The sequence below is a fragment of the Drosophila rhopaloa genome, unplaced genomic scaffold (genome assembly GCF_018152115.1).
Source record: "Drosophila rhopaloa isolate 14029-0021.01 unplaced genomic scaffold, ASM1815211v1 contig_2, whole genome shotgun sequence".
Classification (NCBI taxonomy): domain Eukaryota; kingdom Metazoa; phylum Arthropoda; class Insecta; order Diptera; family Drosophilidae; genus Drosophila; species Drosophila rhopaloa.
In genome coordinates, this window is record NW_025335083.1 from 15,872,034 (window position 1) to 15,894,004 (window position 21,971).

General features: G+C 37.7%; 1 protein-coding gene across 7 annotated transcripts in view; it reads left to right on the forward strand.

The window, feature by feature from the left end:
- The first annotated feature begins 3,698 nt into the window (after positions 1-3,698).
- The window catches only part of LOC108052565 (slowpoke-binding protein), a 39,221-nt gene continuing 20,948 nt past the window's right edge, over positions 3,699-21,971 (forward strand). For 3 of the 7 annotated variants that reach the window (XM_044459626.1, XM_044459627.1, XM_044459628.1), the window contains exons 1-2: positions 18,963-18,996; positions 20,520-20,596. In XM_044459626.1, the coding sequence (XP_044315561.1) occupies positions 20,591-20,596 (6 nt within the window). In that variant the 5' untranslated portion in view covers positions 18,963-18,996; positions 20,520-20,590. Of the gene's footprint in view, positions 4,328-18,910; positions 18,997-20,519; positions 20,597-21,971 lie in introns of those variants that run through there. The other 4 variants (XM_044459629.1, XM_044459632.1, XM_044459631.1 and 1 more) reach the window with 3 other exon arrangements.

Sequence of the window (21,971 nt, forward strand, 5' to 3'; positions counted from 1 at the left end):
TTACTTATTACTTATCTTTTTCATTTGGCTAGAACTCAATGAATTCTTTGAGGTTTTAAATTTCAATTCATAATATAGAAATGTATGCTGAGAAAATTAATTGATAAGATAACTATCTCATAAATATAAAACTGTGTGTGACTACTCCGAATTTATATATATAGTTTTAAAAATATATATTTTTTAGTTATGAAGTGACTTGCGCTTAATTTAAGTCCGTTTATATCGGTTTTATTTTCATTATAAAAGTTGTTTTTAATTTTCTTTTAGAGACAATATAGCTGACAATAAAATTGATTTATTATTTCAAATTGTTATAAGCTTAAGTAATAAATTAATAAAAAGTTTACTACGCAGTTTTAATTAATGATATAAACACAACAATCAGGTGTCATTTCAGAAACATTGATTCTTAGAACTATAAGCACGAAAATATCTTCGACACTTTGCTTTACTCCCACGAAATATTTTCGATTCCATAAATAAGATAATAAAGATTACAAGGTCCAACAGTTAAACATTTGCTGACTATTCGTCATTCACAGTGTATGGCTATCGGTCGATACGACAGCGCTTGTCATCTGCTTCGGTAATTTGTTAAGTATTATAATCATAATTGAATGGGTTTGTTTATTCAGCGACCAGTGGCAGCGATAAAATTAGTAGCAAATAAACAAAGTTAAATTCATGTTGAGTGCAACTGCCGACTTGCCCTTAACAAATAAAAAGCTTATGTCTTATTTAATCAATGGATTTTAGAATATTTGTTAATGAATTAACTCAGTTGTTACTTGCAAAAAAAGGAACCCATATTGCTCATACGACATGTGGCCGATTTCTGTTATGGTGTGTGCACTAAATACCGAACAGTAAATGTTGTTAAATAAGATAACATAATAAGAAGTCAGTAAGTCGTTTTAATTGTTTACTGAAATATTTTTTTTTTCTCAATAATAATAAACTTTATTATTACGTTTTGAATACATATTACATACAAGTATAATAAAAATATTCACTTATGCTGTCGCACTTAGGTAATAAATAATAAAATAGGTAAATAAAAATGGCAATATAATCAAATTTTATTATCACGTTTTGTTTTGCACTGTTTTCATTTTAAAAGTAATGGATGTAGAACAGATACAAATGAGAATAGGAGACAATAACAACTTTACAAGGAACCAACCATGTCCTACTTTTTAATGTATCTTTAAGTACTTGTAGGAGATTATCGCAGAACAAGTTCAGTTCACCTTTATCTCGTTAATACTCAATTTGGTTTGGTTTTGGCCCTCCTCTTGACTTTGTTGTTGGCCGCAACGTCATCGTTGCGAGTAGATTATTTTGTACGGCGATAAGCGAGGGAGCAGCTCCAAGTGGCTGTAATAAATTTCAGGTGCCCAGGGGGACGTCGAATGGCACGTGCCGAATGAAACACATCGGAAGACGCGAGTTTCTGCGGCATCGTGGGTGTGACTTTCCCGAGCGGAGAAATATGCGGCTGTCAATCCTGCCAGCTGCAGGCATTAATCCCCCTCGGCTTTTCTTCTTTTCCCAGCGAGTCCTTGGCGGAATGCAACGAACCCGCTTTGAAAGCTTGTGGAATGGGCAAAAGTCGCGCGTTAAAAGCGCAATTAGGATTATCCTGTGAGTGTGTTTAGCTGGAGCAACATGCGGACGAGCTGGGACAGCTAAGCCAGCTGAGCGAGCTCAGCTTTTGACCCAATTTTGGACTTCACTAGTTTAGAGACGGACACAACAAAGAAGAGCCCAAGATGGCTATACACTGTGAAATGTAATCAGTAGTGGATGTCGTTTAATTTTTTATATATTTAAATACATAAGAAAGAGTTACACTAATTAATAAAACATAACATTTAATTCCAACACTTGCACAAAAAAAATAGAGTAAACTTAAACCAAAAGTTTCTTGAGTTTGGCAAATTAATTATTTAAAACTTTAAGTAAAATTACTTTTTAACAAAATTTAGACCCTAACAAAACAAATTGATATACGTACAGAAATCGAGTTGGTTACCCAATTAACAAAAATTAGGAAAGGTCAAAGTTTGTTACGCTGAATAGTAAAGTGACAAATTTCTATTAAATCAATTAAGAAGTTCAGATTGCTCAGTTCTTGAGTTTTTTCCCTGTATGTAATAAAGAAAAAAGGCCGAGAACGACAGCAAAGACTTTTCACTTCTCTCTGACGTTCGCCGACTGCTGGCGGCACATAAAAATTCAATTAAAGTCGGCGGCGGCTGGCCAAAGGACATGGACAGAAGGCTAGTGTGCCGTCATAAATTCCACGCCGATAACGCGGCGTATGCGCAATGTCGTGCAATTTGTTTTGAGTTGCGAGGTGAACCCCAGCAATCATCGTCAGGCGAGCAATTAACAATGTTTGCCGTGTTGCTCAGATAGCAGCATCTCTTCCACCGCTGCCCTCACTCGTCGACACCGATAATTCAGTTGGCGATGTACCACCCACCAGTCATTGCGCCACCCCCTTCCACCCACCACCCACTCTCGAAGACATTGTTGACCTATATTTGGGCATCAATGAAACGCGAACAAAGCGAACTGGGAAACAACAAAGGCAGCGGCACAGGCAGCGCGTTTTCAATGCTATTGAGTAAGTTGAGTAAAAGCTCCCAGTAGCCGCTGGATAAAAGCTATCGCCGACACTCTTTTTGCGAAGCTTTGGGACTGGAAGAGAAAGCTGCCATCCTCTCTCAATCTAAAAAGTTACTTTTTAGAATAGATAACGTTATACCGTGATGGCGGAAACTTAAAATACTTGTTAGGAAAGTTACGAAGATATATTTTATTTCCCTTTTTCCCGATTGTTTCTATGGGAGCTATATAACATAGTGGGCCGATCCGGACCGTTCAGACTTATATACTACTTGCAACAGAAAGAAGATTTTTTGCAAAGTTGATGCAAGACAGACGGCAGACGGTCATAGCTAGATCGACTTGCCAGGTGAGGCTGATCAAGAATATATTGCCTTGCAAGTTTTGAACTTAAGCTGTATTCACTGACTTATATTCACACAATAGTTTACTTGAATTTTGCAACGTTTATAAAATAAATTATTATTTTTACTTAAACTGACAATAATTAAATAAGACTCAGACACATTTAAAAAAAAATGTAAGTTAGAAATAATAATGTAGTTTACGTCCCGTAAAATAAAGTATTTACCATTAACAAAAACATTTTGAATACGTATCTATAGGTCGCTCTTTAACCATTCAGAACAAATGTGAATTATGATATTATTGGTGTTGTTATTCTTAGAAAAAATTTAACTGAAAATACAAAAATTTTACCATCTGTAACTGCTCTAACCCGAGGTCCTTAACAAATAGTTAAAAACTCAAAAAAACTGTGATTAATAAACTCAAACAGCTGACTGACGTCGAACGGTTATCTACAAGATACAATCAGCCACTGGTGAAAGTCGAAGCTCCTGGAAGGGGTAATCAGCTGGACGAATCCAGAGAGAGCTGCTGCGGAACAAGTGACAGTGGAACACGCGAAGCCACCGAAATGGGAAAAAGGGTGTCAATGGAAGTCCACAAATGGAACTTTATAGATACACTCTCTCTTGATTTTCCACTCTCTTTGAGAAGGAAATGAAGGCGGCAAACGGTTGGCAGCTTTTCAATCCAGTTCGAGTCAGCCAGCGGAGTGGTCGTCTCTATTTTTCAGTGTATTTTTCACACGATTCTCTGGCGCGTCGCGAACTTAACGGTAGTCTTGAATTAAAAATTAAATAAAAATTACATCTGATTCGGAAAAATAAGACAGAAATTCAATTAACCAAAATTTGATTACATTTTCTGTTCACATTCGGCTGTCATTAGAAATGCCATAAATTATTTAAGGCATTTACTTTGATTCAGTTTGCTTGTGCTTTTGTTTGTTGGTTGTCCCACAAAAACAGAAATTGTTTGCCCTCCAGGAGGAACAACAACAACTACGAGCAGAGAACACGGAGAGCCGATGGACACCGAAATATCCGAATAGCAAACATACCGAAGACTAAAAACACCGAGCACCAAAAAAACCGAGAATCAGTCGCGTGAGAGCATCGTATCTGACCGGACCACATCGCATCTATGGGATCCATCCGCATCTGTAAGATACATCCGCATCTTTAAGATACATTCGCGAGTGCAAGCGGCAATATGTCAATTAACTAAATCCCTATCTAAGACCATCAATAAATCAGATAATCGTATACCGGTTAATAGGCACGCAGTACAGAGAAATAAGAAAATCAAGCTCAAAGCTCTTTTCACCTCTTCCTGGTTACAGGTGAGTTCTGTAGACTTAAAGTGGGGGATGGTGCTGGCCCTTTATGACCTATTTGAAAAGTGAAGGGCTTTAAATGCAATTATTCGGCAACCACAATGGATTTTGTATGTTAACGATAAAAGCCAGAACTAATTGGGAATTTATCTGGAAGTAATTGACACTGATTTTAGTTTTCCCAGATTATGTTACAGCCCCGATTATATCAAAGATAAAAGATAGTGTAAATTAGTTAAGCTAATTAAATTGTTTTTAAAAATATTCCACAAAAACATTTTTGTTATCGTTATAATCATGAGTTTTTCATTTAAATGGCTAAAGAATTTTGATGTACTAATACTTAAAATACGGAAATACCGTCTTACACTTTAGTGCACTATCAAATCATTGAATTTATATAAATGTTGAGATTATTACAAAAATAAATGATATTTTCTGCGTACAAAGTATACTTAAATCAGCAGCAATTTAAATGAATATCTGTCGAGACCCACATCATGAGTTTTCACTAGTTCCCTTGTTGATACTCAGCTGAAAGTAGTAACTCTTAACCCTCTGGGAGTTCAACAACTTTTCCATAGAACTTTCCGCAACTTTGGTTCAAGTCCAATTGCAATTTGCCAGCAATTCAGTGAGATTTTCCTTTTGTACGGCATCTGACTGCATGCGGGATTATGAATGTATATTACGCATACGCACCATCTGCCAAGAGCAAGTGCATTAGAAGATAATGATTGCAAACGTTCAATGGAGCATCCATTGCAATTGCTTTTCCCATTTCCCCACTCGGTAATTACAGCAGCAACTGCACGAATTGTTCCTAATGAGACAGTTAAAACGCAATCGTAAAGCTGGAGTCCTGTACCCATTTATCCATCAACCCCTTCTTATTTTCTGGTAAAGAGAACCCTTGAAAAACGCGCTCGGATTGCTTTGAATGCCGTTGCGTTTCTTTCTCAATCTCAATTGGAATGCATTGCGCCAAGGACATCTGCAGAAGTAGAAGAGCTTTCTGGGCGGTTCGAAAGGAGGCCTTTTGCCTTAGCGGTACATTACTCAGTTTACGGCCGGATTATAGCCGTAAACCATTCGGAAGTTTCTCAAGGGGCTGGGGAGTACTGAGCAAGCAGACAGCTAATGTCCGTCTTTCAACATTTTATGAGAGAAAACCTAAGGAAAAGCAGTAGGAATCCCCAAAATAGACACTTTTCTTTTTTTAACTCTCTTCCACTTGAGAGTAGGAAAATCCAAGCAGAAGCAGTGAAAGGGGCATTGACAGAAAATTCAATTTGGTTACTTCCTCCGAATTTGTTGAGTTTAGTTTAGTCCAATTTATTGGGAAAAAAACTCATAAAGAAAACCATTTATTTTTATCAATAAATATTTACTTTATTACACTACCAAAAGGTTTGTTTCCTGCGGAAAATCTTAAGATATCTTGTGGCCATGAAGTTTCACTTAATACAATTTTTTATTTCACTGTATGTCATTGTCCTTTGTTGAACCTAAGAGAAAACGATTTGTTTTGTGAGTATTTATCGTTTAACGTTTCCCCCATTTTATTGTGTTTGTGCAAACATTTTTATTTGATTCCGACCTTTGCTTATTTCGTCTCCTTTCTCTCATTCGCTGATTTGATTTTCATGTTAATTTTGATCGCCTGACTGGGTCGATATTTTTGCGGGCGGAGATAACATTTAAGTGCGCCCAAGTGTCGCCTACAATATTTCCGAAATTTATGCTAATTATGCAAACGCCTTGCTCAAACAGCAATGGCTGCGTATGCGTAATATTTTTGGCCATATTTGGCTTTGTTATCACAAAGACAACAAAGGTCATGGTGTGTGGGGACACAGGCGCAGAGATTTTCTTGCCAGCGGTTCCAAAAATAGAAAATTGAGCTCTTGGGTTCAGTTGAGGAAAAAGTACTGTAAGGAATCTGAGCAGTTGTTGGGCGAAATTTTATTTATCAAGCGCTTGATTTAACAGGACACTCATTTCTTAAGCCAGACAATAAACCATCTTAACCCTCTGTCTGCTTTACTCAACTCCCTCTGAATTCCCTATTAACGTTTTCGTATCGAGAACATCTTATATATCTTCGCTGATTTATGCGATGTATTGTGCACAGAATGTTTATTTTGAGCCCTTTTTTGGAGAGCCAGAGAATTAGTTCATCCTGCCATGTTGGCCACGCCCCATCGCTCACCCCGCCCCTCTGGCCAGCGATTGTTTTGTGTGTTGCTTTCAATTTGTTTGTTTATTTCACTTTTCGAAAAAGGTCAAAGTTGGCCACATTTTGCTTCGCATTCGCTTTTGGGCTTCCACCCATGTGTGTTTGTGTGGATGTGGGGGCGTTGTCGGTGGGCGTGGCTCTCGAAATTTTGTTTATGTGCTTTTCTGACATTCATTAAAAGTCCAGCCAGCGCCTGAAAGTTTGAAGAGATTATCGACTAGGGCAGTCATAATATTTATGGGCCCGCTGGAAAGGTCAGGGATTGACCTTTGCCAAAGACAGTGGCCCCATTGTTGTCCCAATTTAACAAATGACAATAACACATGATCTGTGATAAGAAAATTGAAATCAAAGACAGCCAAAGAAAGGAAAACTGGGGGAACATTTTTTGGGGCGGTGACTGACATTTTACAAATGCCAGCAATAAAATTAACTTAAATAACGTTTGTTCTGCGCATCGAATTTCACTAAAGCGGGGGTTGTTAAATCCAAATTGGGCTTGGAGCTGAATATCGAGGCAGCCTTGTGATGGTAAATGACTTTGAAAGCAGCGGAAAAGTCGTGGAAGTAAAGGAAAATTCTGGGTGGGGAGAGCATTGGTGAATACACTTTCGAAAATTTTATCAAGGCGCTATATTTGGCCCTATTATTGGCTCGGAAATCTAAATTTATGTGGTTTTCATAAAAAATTGTACGTTTTTCAATAATTAGTTAGTGTAATAGTAAAGAGGGTATATACTTTCCGCTATTCCCACTATTATCCTCAAAGTTTATGGATATGTATTTATATATTTTATGGACTTATTTTTATATCCATACTCAGGGGTGTTCTAGCAAATCTATCATTGGGAATGGAACCCATCAAGTGCGCTCTTATCAATATGACAGCTATTCCCTTGCCCACCCTGCGTGTTTGAGATATTATGACCTCAAGGCAAAGCCCCATCCTCTTCCTCTCACTCCTCCTCATCATAAATCGTGGAATATGCAAATTTCTCTTGTGTCAACATATTGACAGCACACGGCAATATAATTCTAACTTATGTGAGCCTGAAATCAACTCCAATATGCAACGTCAGCAGAATGGAAAAAAGGGGATGTTGTTACTCATTTGCATCCCTCTATCGTGGCAACTAATTATAAAGTTTTCCAATGAGTTTTGTTTAAGTTGATGAGGTTTAATATAACTAGAAAGTTTTACTTGCAATTGAGCTTTAAAGTAGGCAACACTTTAATTGTATTTCCTTTATGTTGAGTTGAGATAAGTTTAAAGGGATCGTAATAATTTAAATCCATAATTATAGTGCAGGGACTACAAGCTTCAGCTAAATATCCTTGCACCAAATGAACAATTACGAATTCAATTAACAACCAATTTGCATAACAAACGAGCTGGCTCACACAGCGAAGTAAACAATTAAATGTATACATATTTGTGTGCACAAATATGTTTATTTATTTAATTGTATGACCTGACCACGCACAATCATTAACACGCACACATGTAGCGTAATCCTTTTTGCTGTGGGTGGTGGGTGTTGATCGGTTCGCCAGGCGAACAACTTCCGCTTCCGCTGCTCGAAACTGAAACACAAATCATATTTCCGCTTTGCATTGGCAGCCCCTAAATACAAAAAGGCGACTGCCAGGTAAATGGCACAAATTTGCTGCCAATTGCGACTAATTGCCAGAAGAACATAAATACAAACACACACATGTGTTCGTTGGTGTAATTTGAAAATTAAACATGGCGCACGCATTTGAAATGCGCATTTCCGGTTCGCTCGTTTCGCTTTTGCTCGGGGACAGTTTCATTTATTCATTAGCCCCACAATAGGGCGGCTGACCAGGCCAACTCTCCATGGGGGGAGAGTCCTCTTTGTCCCACTTTACCCCATGCAGCAAAAAATATGCAGGGTTGAGGTGTGGGAGAAAGCAAAATGAAACCTCAGCATGAAGCTTTCAACTGTCGCCGCTGCAGGTGGCAACTTTTCAGGCTGCAAACGGTGGGGCAAGTGCACAGAAAAAAATGTAAAAGCCAAACTGAAAACAGTGTTGTTTTATTGCTGAATTTTGGTAAAACTTTTTATATAAAAACCTAGAAAACTCTGATCTATCAAAAATATTTATTTGGTTTGAATAAAAAAGGGTAGGAGAAATAATTTCAACCCTTTTTTTATTTGTAAAACATAATTGATAAAAATGTAAACTTTTTGAATTTACTAGATACATTAAAAATAAAACTATCTATTTTTAAACTTATTTACTGAATTTCTTCATATACAAATTTTACCATTTATTACTATTTAAAATATCTTATTTTTAATCCCAATATTTTCTCTTAGTGTAGCGGTTGTGGAAATGGCTGAGTTTAGCAGGTGAGCCGCACTTTGACGACATTATTACGATGTGCGGCTGCTGTTCCTGTCGCATTTTTTGCTGCTTTTGTTGTTCCTAGCCATGTTGTCCTGACGTTGGCTTAACAGCTAATGGACTAAAATGGCTGTTGCGGTTTTCTTTTTGGCTATTATTCTCGTTCCGCCCACTTCTGGCTCTGCTTTCTTGGCCTCCTTTGGTCAACCAGCGCTTGTCATTTGTTTTCGGCTTAACCGGGATTCGCAGGCCGGCAATCATAATTAAATCGGTCAACAGTTCGAGGCCAGCTCTCAGAAGAAATATCATTCTTTTAAATGGGATTCAATTCTCTCTTCAATGGGATCATAAAGAAAAGGGGAAAGAGCTAGACAAAGGAAGCAGGAGATCTTTCACAAAGCGGTTGCCTGAGGGGCATTTCAAATGTGTGTCGTATTCTCAGGTACGATACGATATGGACCGAAAACCACAGTTTAGCATGCACAAGTACTAGTTCCTCCCATTGAGGTCACACCCAAGTACACAGGGAAAAAGTATGGTAAGCGAATACCCAAAAAATTTAGCCATAGAAGTTCAATTGTCTTAACTAAGCATTTCAAGCTTATATTCCTATTTTTAACCCGAACAATAATAATTAATCAGAACTTTTTGATGTTGTGTGAACATACAATTCGTGAACAATGTTGTTCGTTTTTCCACTCAGTGTTAAAGGGGAGCCACACCGAGCTGTCTCAATAAGCAAATGTCAAATTGTGGTCGCATGTTATGACCAAAAGACCCGCCCAGTGGGGATATGCAAATGAATTTGTGTGCGAATGCAAGTTTATTGTAATTTCTAGCATAATTACTTATCCAACAGAGATAATGGAAACTGGGACACAGCTTGGGGAGGACTCAAGCCAACGTGGAAGGATATCCATTTGCATAATCCTCAAGCTAGCCGAGTGAAAGTGGACCGGAATTAGCCATGAACGGCACTGGATTAGCAGGTGCACCAAGTCCACCTGAACATTTAAAAATTGTCATAATATATTTCCTCAAAGCCAGTACATCCTATGCTTTAATTGAGCCATTCAAGATCCGGACGAGACATTGACGATACATTTTGTATGCATAAACTCAACTGTTTAATCGATTGTGAAGGAGAAGTTTACTCAGTCGGTAAATAGAAACTATATCAACAGCAGATGCTTGAAGGGAATTGAGCAGGAGATTTCCAGGGGGATTGAGTCACTCGACGATGATTTCCTCCCAAAGGATTTCCCACAGTTGACTTAACTCCTCAGATTCGCATTGAGAATAATCGACTTGTCTTTATTGACTCATTGCGGAATCTCAAACCTCATTGGCCTGTTGTTATTGAAAAGTGATATCCGAAAAGGAAAAAGAAAACAGGAAAGCCACAGTCCCTTAAAAAAAAGGACTTTGGGTCAGGATAATACCTGCGGACAAGCAGAGCGACCAAAATGAGTGACATCCAACGAGCTAGACAAAGAATAATGGGGGAAACGAAAGAGAAATGTTTGGCAATTGAGGGTAATTTAATTATGCAAAAGCAGTGTGAGTCCAACGTAAACGGTCCTTTGCGCATCGTTTGCCAATAGAAAGGACACGGCGAGGACCAATCATTAATCATTTATACACAGACGTGCATTTGCGTGTGTGCGTTCGGCTTGACTCCTTATTAATTGAATACGTTTTAGGCACGCAAATTACTTGCACAGCCAAAAACAAATCAAACCGGTGAATTTAATACACGCCAAAGTAAAATATTTAATTATTTCACAGCTGACTAATACGTTTGTAAGCAATGGTTTCATTTCCGCAAATTTTTGTGACGATAGCCAGTCAAATTGAAATATTTATATTAAATGAAGAAGCAATTTTTTCTAATAATACTTGTTTCCTGCTATTTCAAAGTTATTAAATTCGACTGATTGAAAACGAAAGGCTTAGTACTAGGGATAATTAAAATAGCAGACAAAGACCATACAATGCAAAAGAGAAGAGGACTTTTATAGTAACATGCTGTCATTGTGAAGTGATACACGCACAAAGCTTCGAGCGTTATTCCACCAGCAAATTAATGCATAATACATACACAAATAGAATTTAATCATTTGCCAATCACAGTAATTGACAGCATTTGCACACAGCAGTAATTAACTGCTGGCATATTGTGCTTGCAAATCAACTCTTTAGTTCATAAAAGCTCTCTTATTGTTTCATAACTGTGAGCCAATCAGTACAGCTTCCTTAGCTTCATCCATTTTAATTATGGTTAGCTATTTAAGGGATTAAAAATATAAATAGCTGTAATAATGCTTACTGACTTTTTATCTAAATTAATTTTATACATTTGGCCATAGAACTGAGTTGGTTACTCCATTATCATGATATCCCCGTATTTAAATGGTGTAAATGAATTTCTAAAAATGTTCTTATTTACCCTTGAAATCCGTTCTAATGTCTAAATCTGTTTTCTTGAGTCAGCTGTAACGTTGATTCGAGCGCAGTTCCTTTTCATCAGTCATCCGTCAGCAGACAGCTAACAATTATCCCATAGCCAGTTATAATTCTTTGCTGGGTTCCAGAGCAATTTGTTCGGCTGATTGCCGCGGAAACAAAAGACAACTGACAAGTGTCAACATCTTCTGACTGCCACTGTTGGACGAATGTCGCTGCGGTTTTCGACCATTATGGGGATTAATTGAGGCATTGTCTGCGGGTTGGTTGGATCCCTTTGCCATCTGGAACACTGGGCATATGTCAATGACGTCAGCACTTTGTGCGATGATTTTCCAGGGAAATTACAGTCACCCACACCACGAGTATGCGCTAATTAACTGCGAGAGAAGAAGGAAATGTGCCAACTGGCAGCCGGAATCGGTTAATTAATCTCTTTACCGGTAGGCGGTGAAACCGAAACCGTTTCAGCGTTTTGGTGGCACTTCCGTTTTTCTTGGGCACAAATGTGTGTCAGGGCTGAAATGTTTAGAGTTTGGGGCTGCAGAAAATGTCCTTGGACAACATTCGCATGCAAAACATTTTCGAAAATCCGAGACGACAGCAAAGCAAACAGAACCACAACATCGCTGATATCCTTCTTCGCACTATGAACTTATTTCTTGCTTTTTATGGCGACGCTTCCGCCAAGAACATTTCAATTTTGACAGAAAATAACAGAAGGCGAAAGAACAAACTTTCAAGGGTGGTAGGGATTTCTGTTTGTTCCGTGAAATAATAAAAACGTGTGAGCAACTCAAAGGGATTTCTGCTGAATTCAATTTTACTTGGCGCACAAAAAAATAAGATGGCGAAGACGACAGCGTGAAAAAAACAAACAGAATATCAACAAGGACATGGCAGGCAACTGCCAGGATTCAGTGCCACATTTTTTTTTTTTGTTTGTGGGAGAGGAGACTGCTGGGATAACGTTTTAATAAAAATAAATTCGATCAACACTGTTGTTTGTTCAGTTTCGATTCCATGAGCATTGCCTGAGGCTGCCGATTTTCGCATATGAATAATATTTATTTACGGCAGCAGTGGGATAAAATCGAAAATGGAAATAAATTATTCTAATAAATTTTGGGAGATTGTGCCAATTAAGTGATATTGGGCTGTTTGATTTGGAAATATAATCAAAAAATCCAATCTATAAAAAAGATTTATTAAATCGGATATTTGACCCGTTTTCATGTTAGTTATTTATAATTTTCCGATGTCTTGTAAAAGAGTGACTCAAAATTGGACTTCTAGAGTCCATAACTTTACCAAATTTTGTCCGATTTCAAAGTGGCATATCTCCGAAGACTCGTAATTTGATTCTCAAAAAATCTGCATTCAAAATTATCATTTTAACGTTGGTCCAATTTTTGACCCATTTTCATGTCATTTATTTCCAAGTTTCCGATGTGTTGTTAAGAGGTGGCCCAAAACTGGACTTCCGTAGTCCATAACTTTTCCACATTTTGTCCGATTTCAATGTGCAATATCTCCTAAGACTCGTAATTTGATTCTCAAAAAATCTGCATTCAAAATTTTCATTTTAACGTTGGTCCACTTTTTGACCCATTTTCATGTCATTTATTTCCAAGTTTCCGATGTGTTGTTAAAAGGTGGCCCAAAACTGGACTTCCGGAGTCCATAACTTTACCAAATTTTGTCCGATTTCAAAGTGGCATATCTCATAAGACTCGTAATTTGATTTTCAAAAAATTTGCATTTAAAATTTTCATTCTAACGTTGGTCCAATTTTTGACCCATTTTCGTGTCATTTATTTCCAAGTTTCTGATGTGTTGTTAAAAGGTGGACCAAAACTGGACTTCCGTAGTCCATAACTTTACCAAATTTTGTCCGATTTCAAAGTGGCATATCTCCTAAGACTCGTAATTTGATTTTCAAAAAATTTGCATTCAAAATTTTCATTTTAACGTTGGTCAAATTTTTGACCCATTTTCATGTTATTTATTTCCAAGTTTCCGATGTGTTGTTAAAAGGTGTACCAAAACTGGACTTCCGGAGTCCATAACTTTACCAAATTTTGTCCGATTTCAAAGTGGCATATCTCCTAAGACTCGTAATTTGATTCTCAAAAAATCTGCATTCAAAATTTTCATTTTAACGTTGGTCCAATTTTTGACCCATTTTCATGTCATTTATTTCCAAGTTTCCGATGGTTGTTAAAAGGTGGACCAAAACTGGACTTCCGTAGTCCATAACTTTACCAAATTTTGTCCGATTTCAAAGTGGCATATCTCCTAAGACTCGTAATTTGATTCTCAAAAAATTTGGTCCAATTTTTGACCCATTTTCATGTCATTTATTTCCAAGTTTCCGATGTGTTGTTAAAAGGTGGACCAAAACTGGACTTCCGGAGTCCATAACTTTACCAAATTTTTTCCGATTTCAAAGTGGCATATCTCCTAAGACTCGTAATTTGATTCTCAAAAAATCTGCATTCAAAATTTTCATTTTAACGTTGGTCCAATTTTTGACCCGTTTTCATGTTAGTTATTTCTAATTTTCCGATGACTTGTTTAACGTTGACTCAAAATTGGACTTCAAGAGTCCATAACTTTACCAAATTTAAGCCGATTCCGAAGTGGCATACCTCTAAAGACTTGTGATTTGAGATGTGAGAGCCCATAACTTTTCCAAATTTAAGTCGATAATGCAGCACAAAATCGACATAGCTTAATTGAAATGTAGGCGTTTTGTAATAACTTGAAGGGTATAAAAACTTTGGCTTGACGAAGTTTGCTTCCTTTCTTGTTAAGTTTAAATTTTGTGAAATGTATTTTCACCACCATGACCTTTAGTACACACACGTCCTCAGAAACATTTCTTTAGATAGCAATCGCGATTTATGGTGAGTCCCTTTACCTGCAACGTCCAACTACACAGTTACTATTATGGTTTTGTGCGACTGTCGTCGGGGTCGACTTCCTCGCTTCCTTGGCAATTACAAATGTCACCTTCCACATAAACACATTGTTGTGCAATCAAACAGACCGTAAATAACAGAAACCATCCGAATTTACGAGGCAGCCAGTCTGGGGAGGGTTTTTTCTGCACTTCCGTTGCATGTCCGTCTTCGTTCGCTTTTATTACATCCGGTTTGGGGGAGTAAAAGGTGAAAGAGGAAAAGGTCGAACATGGCCATGTCGTCCGGCGAATCGGCATCCACAGATGGTGGTTTCTTTGTCATTATCGCTGGAACATTAAAAACGCATTTCAAGAGGGTGGTCATTCTTCCGATCTGCCCAAACAAAAGTCAAAGTCGTAGCTTGTCGGGAAAAGCTTTTTCCCATCCGCTTTTTTCCTGTCCCATTTCTTTTATTTGCCACCCACTTTTGCGGCTCTCTGGCCTGCAATCAATTTTATTGATTTGAATTCGCATTTGATTGCATTGCAATTCGCTCAAATTTCACTTTCTTTAATTGCGTTTTTGCCCAATTTAATTTACCAACGCATATATAGTATATAGATACACTACCGCTCACACAGTTGCACTCGCACACCCACAAACATAAACAAATATAGATAATTTCGCACGTACTTTTCGGGGCGAATAGCCGGCGTCCATTTTCTACGCCGCGTTCTGCGGAACTGACCAGCGGTATAGAGGCCCATAGCGAGATTTGTTTATTCTCTTGCCACATTATCTAGCTTTCCTTTCCTGCCATTTGGCCGCTTTTCTTGGCCATTACCATTGCCATTGCCGTTTGGTTGATCTGCGGAAATGGGAAAATAGACAGATGAGCCGAAAGAAATGGCTAATGCGAGAGAACTAAATGTGAGGGAAACAATTCGCACCACATCTGAGCTGCACTTAAACGTTCAATAAAATGCCACAAAAAGTTTACTATTCTTATCTTATTTTTAAATTACAGAAAACTGCTCAAATAAAAGTGAAATTCAAATACAAAATAATAATTGTCAATGAAATAAATATCTTATACATTTGTGCTGAACACTTCCTGATTCAAAATTTAACAAGCAAAAATTGAAGAAGCAGTAATGAATTCAAATTACCCTAATAAAACAAATGGCTTAGAAAGCCATTTGCCTGTTAAGCTCTAAAAATTTTCACTAATATATACCTATTAGTATAAGTGACTTTAATTACCCCTTCTGAAATCCCCATCTCCGGCGTCGTACTAAATTTTGTTCCAATTAAGTTGCCTAATGCTATTTCATTGACACTCAGCCAAACAAAATGGAAGTAGAACGTAATGGCTTAATTAATATTATTAAGGAACAGTTCTCGCTGTTCGCCGATGACCTTCTAATTAATGTTTTCGCAAGCGATAATCATAATAGCCTGGAGTGCCACGCCCCACGCTTACCGCCCATTCGCACGCATCAAATTGAGCGACAACAAATTCTAGGCGAAACTTTCACCGCGACGCCAAATTATGAGTTTACACGCAACAACGAAATACTGTGTGCGTGTGGGGCCTTGAAAGTTTTCACTTGGCACCACATTTCCCCTTCGCATGCACCATCCTTCGAGAAAAGGGTGCGGTTTTAATGCACAGAGAAACAAATTTAGTTCATAATTTGTTGTGTATAATAAGAAAAAAATTATAAATCTAATAATAGTTCAACAACCTAAAAATCGAACTCCTATACCAAAATGGCAAGAGAAAATATTCAGGAGAGATAATACAAACAAAAATTGCAGAAAAAATATTACGGTTCTTAAACTTTTTCAATGATTATCTATTTAAAAATACGAATATTGGCGCGTTACAATTAATACCCAAAATTATAAATATACTGTAAACAGTGGTAGAATAAAAAAATACGATTTTCTCTGTGTGACTCCACCTAAAGGACACGATTCGTAGGAAAAACTTGATTTGACTGGCGTCGAGACAAATCACGTTGACTGGCTCAACATGACAGCTGCCCCAAGACCTTGGACCTCCGCTTCTGTTCCTCAATCCTTGTCGTCTACCAAGGCAAAGCGATGATAAATGAACCCGCTGAAAGTGACACTGATTTTTGGTCAGCTGCAGTTGATTTCCAGTCACACTTGCACACGTTGCGTATGAGTAATGTCCTTGTCGTCAGCTGTTATCAAAGCACTCTCAGTTTTTCTAACCCTCATTTGATTTCCGCACCGCGTGTGGCTGTCGCATTATTGACAATTTTATTAGGCCATTTCTGTTTGCCTGTTTATAATGCCTCCCTCACAAAGTAAACTCGTTAATTTCATAACATATGCCAACACATTTGGATTTCAAGGAGAGCGGAGTAACTGTGTTTGACGATGTGTTTGTTGATGGGACGTTGACAGCGTTCATGTGTGGTATAAAAACGACATCAGGCTCTGGGGAATAAAAAGCAAGTGTGGCCTGCAGTCCATGCTCGTTTGTCATCATCTCTGATTACCTGATTTGGCGCTGTTGAATATGTAATTAAAAATATTAAAAAAAGGTTTACAAATAGAAATTTTAGCCTTTTATTGAAACAAAAATAATCTATTTATATTGTACTATTAAATTGTATCCTTTAGTATTCATTAACTAATGTAAATGTGTAGATATGTGCATTTCAATGAGCGTCATCACCTGAATGCCTACTTCAATTCAAGCTTTTAGGGCATTTCTGCTTATCAATTTAGAACAGAAATTGCCATTTCAACTGTCGAACATTTGTACGCATTACACTCAAAATCAATGCTTCCTTTTACTTTTCCCCCATCTACTGTACTTTTATTTTCCTATTTCTGCATAATTTTGCCGTTTTCGGTTTTGGGGAGTTGAAAATCCATTTATGCAATGCACGCAAGTGCCACTATGCAAATTCCAGGCCACCAGAGCCTTGCAAGGGCAAAAAAAAGCATTGATTACACTTGAAGAGTCAGTTGGAAAAATTTACATATTTTTTTGTACAGGAAATATAGAGAATTGGTAAATCAGGTCAAATGGAAAGAGAAGGTGCTGATATTGAATGATGGGGTGTTTCAAAAGATGGGATCTATGTCTCAAACAATATTGAATCGAAAGTGTACATTTCTTTAGCCCAAATTATCCTTTAAATGGATGTGTCTTGGACATTGTTTATTTAGATTTCTTTTTAAAAATTAATTAATAATGTGCTTTGTACTTAAAGGATATACAAATACCAACAGCTGCTTAATTTAAAAAACATTTTAAGTCAGAGTGAGTGGTTTAATTATCTTTATTATTTCTGTTCAAAATTAAAAACTAGTCAAGAAATAATAAAATGTAGTTATTTAATTGTCTACATAATTCTCCCAAAATTTATGTTCAACCATCATGGTTATTTTGATCGCTGCATTGTCTATAATTAATAGTCTGCATAAATTAAGCTCTTACGCGGAAAATTGTGGAGATATTATAAACAAAAACGTTTCCCATTTGCATAAATATTTCGCTTTAGCGTTTTTCTGCTATATTATAAAAACTTTCCATTTCTTTTGACTCAATTTTTCCTGCACAACTTAATGTCAATCAGTCGCCATATGTTTATAAAAGTGTACTTTGCGAAAACATTTGTTTTTCCCTTAAAGTTCAAAGTTGAGACGCGTGTCAAACAGAAACATGACAGACAATTCCGGAGGGGAAATGGAGAAAAATCAACAGTTTTCCATTTCCAACCTCCATCTCGTCCTGCGAAAATGCCAAAAGCACGAAAAGCATTTCATCCGAAGAAATTATCCCTGCTTTCCCATATTCGGGCCGTTGATGATGATAATTGCGGAGGCGACAGCCACTAAAATATTAAGAGCGCTCCATAGAACAAGTCCTCGTAAATCAAACGCAATGAGCTTCGCCGGTCGAATCTCGAGTCGAAACTTTGCCAGGACATCCGCCCGCACTCCCCTTTCCACCTCCTCTTAACTCATCTGAACAAAGTCCTCTTAAAATTCGATGAGCAAAGCTAATCGCCTTCACCATTGACACAGCTGAGCTCATTCAATGGCTGGCAGTGTTTGCTATTTTGGCAATTATATTCGGGCCAATAACAAATCAATAAATGCTTAATTACTGGAGTGGGATTTCGGGGAAATGGTCAATATTTTGCCATCAAGGATGTGAAAGGTTGGGAAATCAAACACACAAAAGTTGCTAGTAAGATTTAAGTTTGTTTTTCTTTGTCGTTGAATTAGAAGGATTCTACTTACCTTTTGCTTAATTCAGCTTATTGTGGAGTAAAAACCTTAAATAGCTTCAGTTACTGCAACGTCCGACGGTTTTCTTTGTATTGTTATATTTAAATGTATTCCGCAAGTCAAACTTTGGTTCTTTGCCAATATACCAAGTACTGATATTTTGCCTGACATCTTCCCTAACCGAAACAAACTCGGAGAAAGAAAACTTTCAGATACGAGTATGCAAACAGTATTTCCGTCTTGCAGCTCCAGCTCAACTTACCATGTTGATACTTTGTCTTCTTGAGTCTTAGCCTAACCGAATCTTCCTATTTTCCATTTCAGCTAACCAACTGTGACGTGCTCTTAGATGAAAGGAACGTGCGATGCTATTGAATCCAAGCAGACAAACTGAAACGCACTACTGGATTGTAAGTATCAGTTCGGAGTGGACCTTGAACTTTCCGGCATTTTATTATAAATTTTACTACTTGCCAACTCCTTGCGGTTGCAATTATAGAGGCATAAAAGTGGCCGGCCAAAAATGCAAAGTTGTTGCCAAAAAATAGTTAGGCGGCGAAGAGTGGCCACAAATGCTGAACGAAATCGGGGAAAGGCTGATGTGGCATTGTCTCTGAATTGGCAGGATGCCAGGCTGGCAGGAAGTTCCGTCGGTGGCAGGATGAACCTAAAAGCCGGAGACAAAGACGCCTTCGAGTGTGTGTCCTGCCAATTGAATTTTATTGCTCGAAAATTGTTTGGAGAATGTGCGCCTCTCCTTTCAATTTTCATTTTAACACAAACTTAAAGGGGTTAAGGATAAGATCGAAGTCAATCGATTTAATTGAGCAACTAATTCGTGGTATTGAATGTATTTATATAATAAAGGAATGTCTGCAGTTACTGAATTGAATCACTTAATCATTTAATTGCAAAGATAAAGACGTCTTTTCAATGCATGTCGCAATCGCTCAGCTAATATTTCAAAGCATTGAATTGGTTGAAAGAGGTTAACCTTTAAGCAATTCATTTAATTGACCAACTAAGAAAAGGAATTCTTTGCCTTTTCCCCGACTCCTGGTGATGCATCTTTCATGATCTATCCAGACATTTAGTCAATAAATCATTCGTGACCTCATGCCCCAATGAATCGACAGATTCCCGCACACACAACCTGATTTCTATCGACTCGTGTCTGGATTGACATTCTTTGCCCTCGTCTCTGACCCGAAATGCCAACTGCAATTGACATTTCTGGCTGCAAAATTGATGATCCGCCTCCGAATCTGGCTATGACTTGTCCGTCTGTCCATAAAATTAAAATGATTATTCTCGCAAATGATTTGCAACCTCCTCATGCTGTTCCTATAAAGCGTGAAAGCAGAAAAATACAATTTGATTACAAAGTCCAAACGGGCGTGGCCTTGTCTGGCGGAAAAGGATTGAATCGTGGGCGAGAAAATCTAATGAACCTTTTACAAAGATGTCAAGTTGTTCACTGAACTTTACTTAAGGAAAAGTCGAATTACGAAAGTTTTTGGGGGTAGGGCAAAGACCTTTTTGCAAACGATGAGAGACGATTATTAAAGGGTCAGCTGATAAAAAATAATTTATTAATTTCGGGTTCAAAAAATGGACATAATGATTTTCATTGAACTTTTAAAGCTTTTTAATTATGCATAAAGTAACAAATAAATATTGAAAATGAGCGGAAAAAGGGTTGAATGTAAACAAACTCACTGAATTTTAAAAAAGACAAATTTTTTGTTAAGGATTTTAGAATATATTTTAATATGACTTGCTAAAATATTTAGTAAAGAAAATAGAGTAAATAAAAGTAACGTTTGAATTTAATATAATATATAATAATAATTTAAATTTCAATTTGAAATTACTCTGCTTTAAAAATATTTAATTGCAATGTAACTTATATATCTATTTTCATTTTTTTCAGACCCTTTTTTGGTGTGCCTTAGGTGGTTTGATATTGGGTGGAATTGTTGTAATTTCATACTGGATAAGACGATGCAGGTATGTATTTATATTCAAACTTAGGCTAGGCTGTACCGATTACCCCTCCGTGAATTCTAAAAAATATGAATATGAAAATGTCTGCTGCAATTGCTACGTTGACAAAAGCGCACCAGGAAAACTCTTCAATCCAATTAGTCCGGCGAAAATGGTTTGGGCCTGGTTTTCTCTTTATGTATCTCAGCATTTTGTTTTCGTTAAAAAAAATGTTAAATTGGGGAGAGGGCTAAGCCCCGCTACACGTGACGCCCCTCGAAAAAGCGGAGACAACGTGAACGGGCCAACGACCACAGCGAATGCACGTGGGGATTTTCACCAACCCCTACGGAAAAACTGGGCTGTCGGGTGGCTTTTCCAGTGCAGCGCCGAATAGAGAGAGACAGCCCGTCCTCTATGAGCTTGTGGTGACATTAGAAAAGACGCAAAATTGCCAGTTGGCCGAGCAGAACAACTGAATAATTCAGCCCGGCAATTGGACGGACCGACGACTGTTTGAGCAATTAAGTTAATGATGCAAGGTCACTGGAAATGGGCCCGGCCAGGCCTGGGGCCCTTTATCCCACCCCCTTTCGGAAAATGGGTGAAATTGGGCTGGGGCTGGCATTTCCCCCCAACAATGACGCAGTTGACTTTCTGTCTTTTAGAGGGCGGTGACCAGTGGGACTCCACGACCCACTCCCTTTTCAAGGATCCATTACGATTGTTGGCGCCACTTCTTTCGGACAGACAGTGAAAAATTTATTCTATTGTTATACAGTGAAGCGTGCATAAATCAAACTTTCAATATTAAAACCACTATTTAAGCGTGGTTTATGGGATTGGTATATATCCTTTAAGGGATTTTACGAGCAACCTTCTAACATCACTAAGTAAAGATGTTAAAAAACAGAAGAATTTAAAGGCCAAATTTTTTCAAATTATATCCAAAATAGACATGCAATGAACGTTAAGTCACTTATGTACATTTGCATTTGCAAGAAGATGGTTAAGAAGTTGTTGATGTTGCTTAAGAAATGATGTCTTCAAATTTGGAAACCTCACCTAAAATAGTTTCTAATCGCTAATAATCTTAACAAATCTTGACATTAAGACTTTTGACTGTAAGGTATACATTTATATTGAAGGACACGCAGGAACAACGCACTATAGGGACATCTGACCGCGCCGAACCGCTTCCATTTTCATTTTCATTTTGCCTCTACTCTATTTCATGTTGGCTTCACGCGAGGCCGGCGCGTAAAAAGTTTTCCAATTTCCATATGGAGCGATCAAAAGCAAACCCGCAAACAAACAAACTGTAATATTTGCATACAACCGAATGTCCTGGGAGTAATGGAAGAGGGAGTGGGCGTTGAAGTGGGAGTGGTTAAAAGTG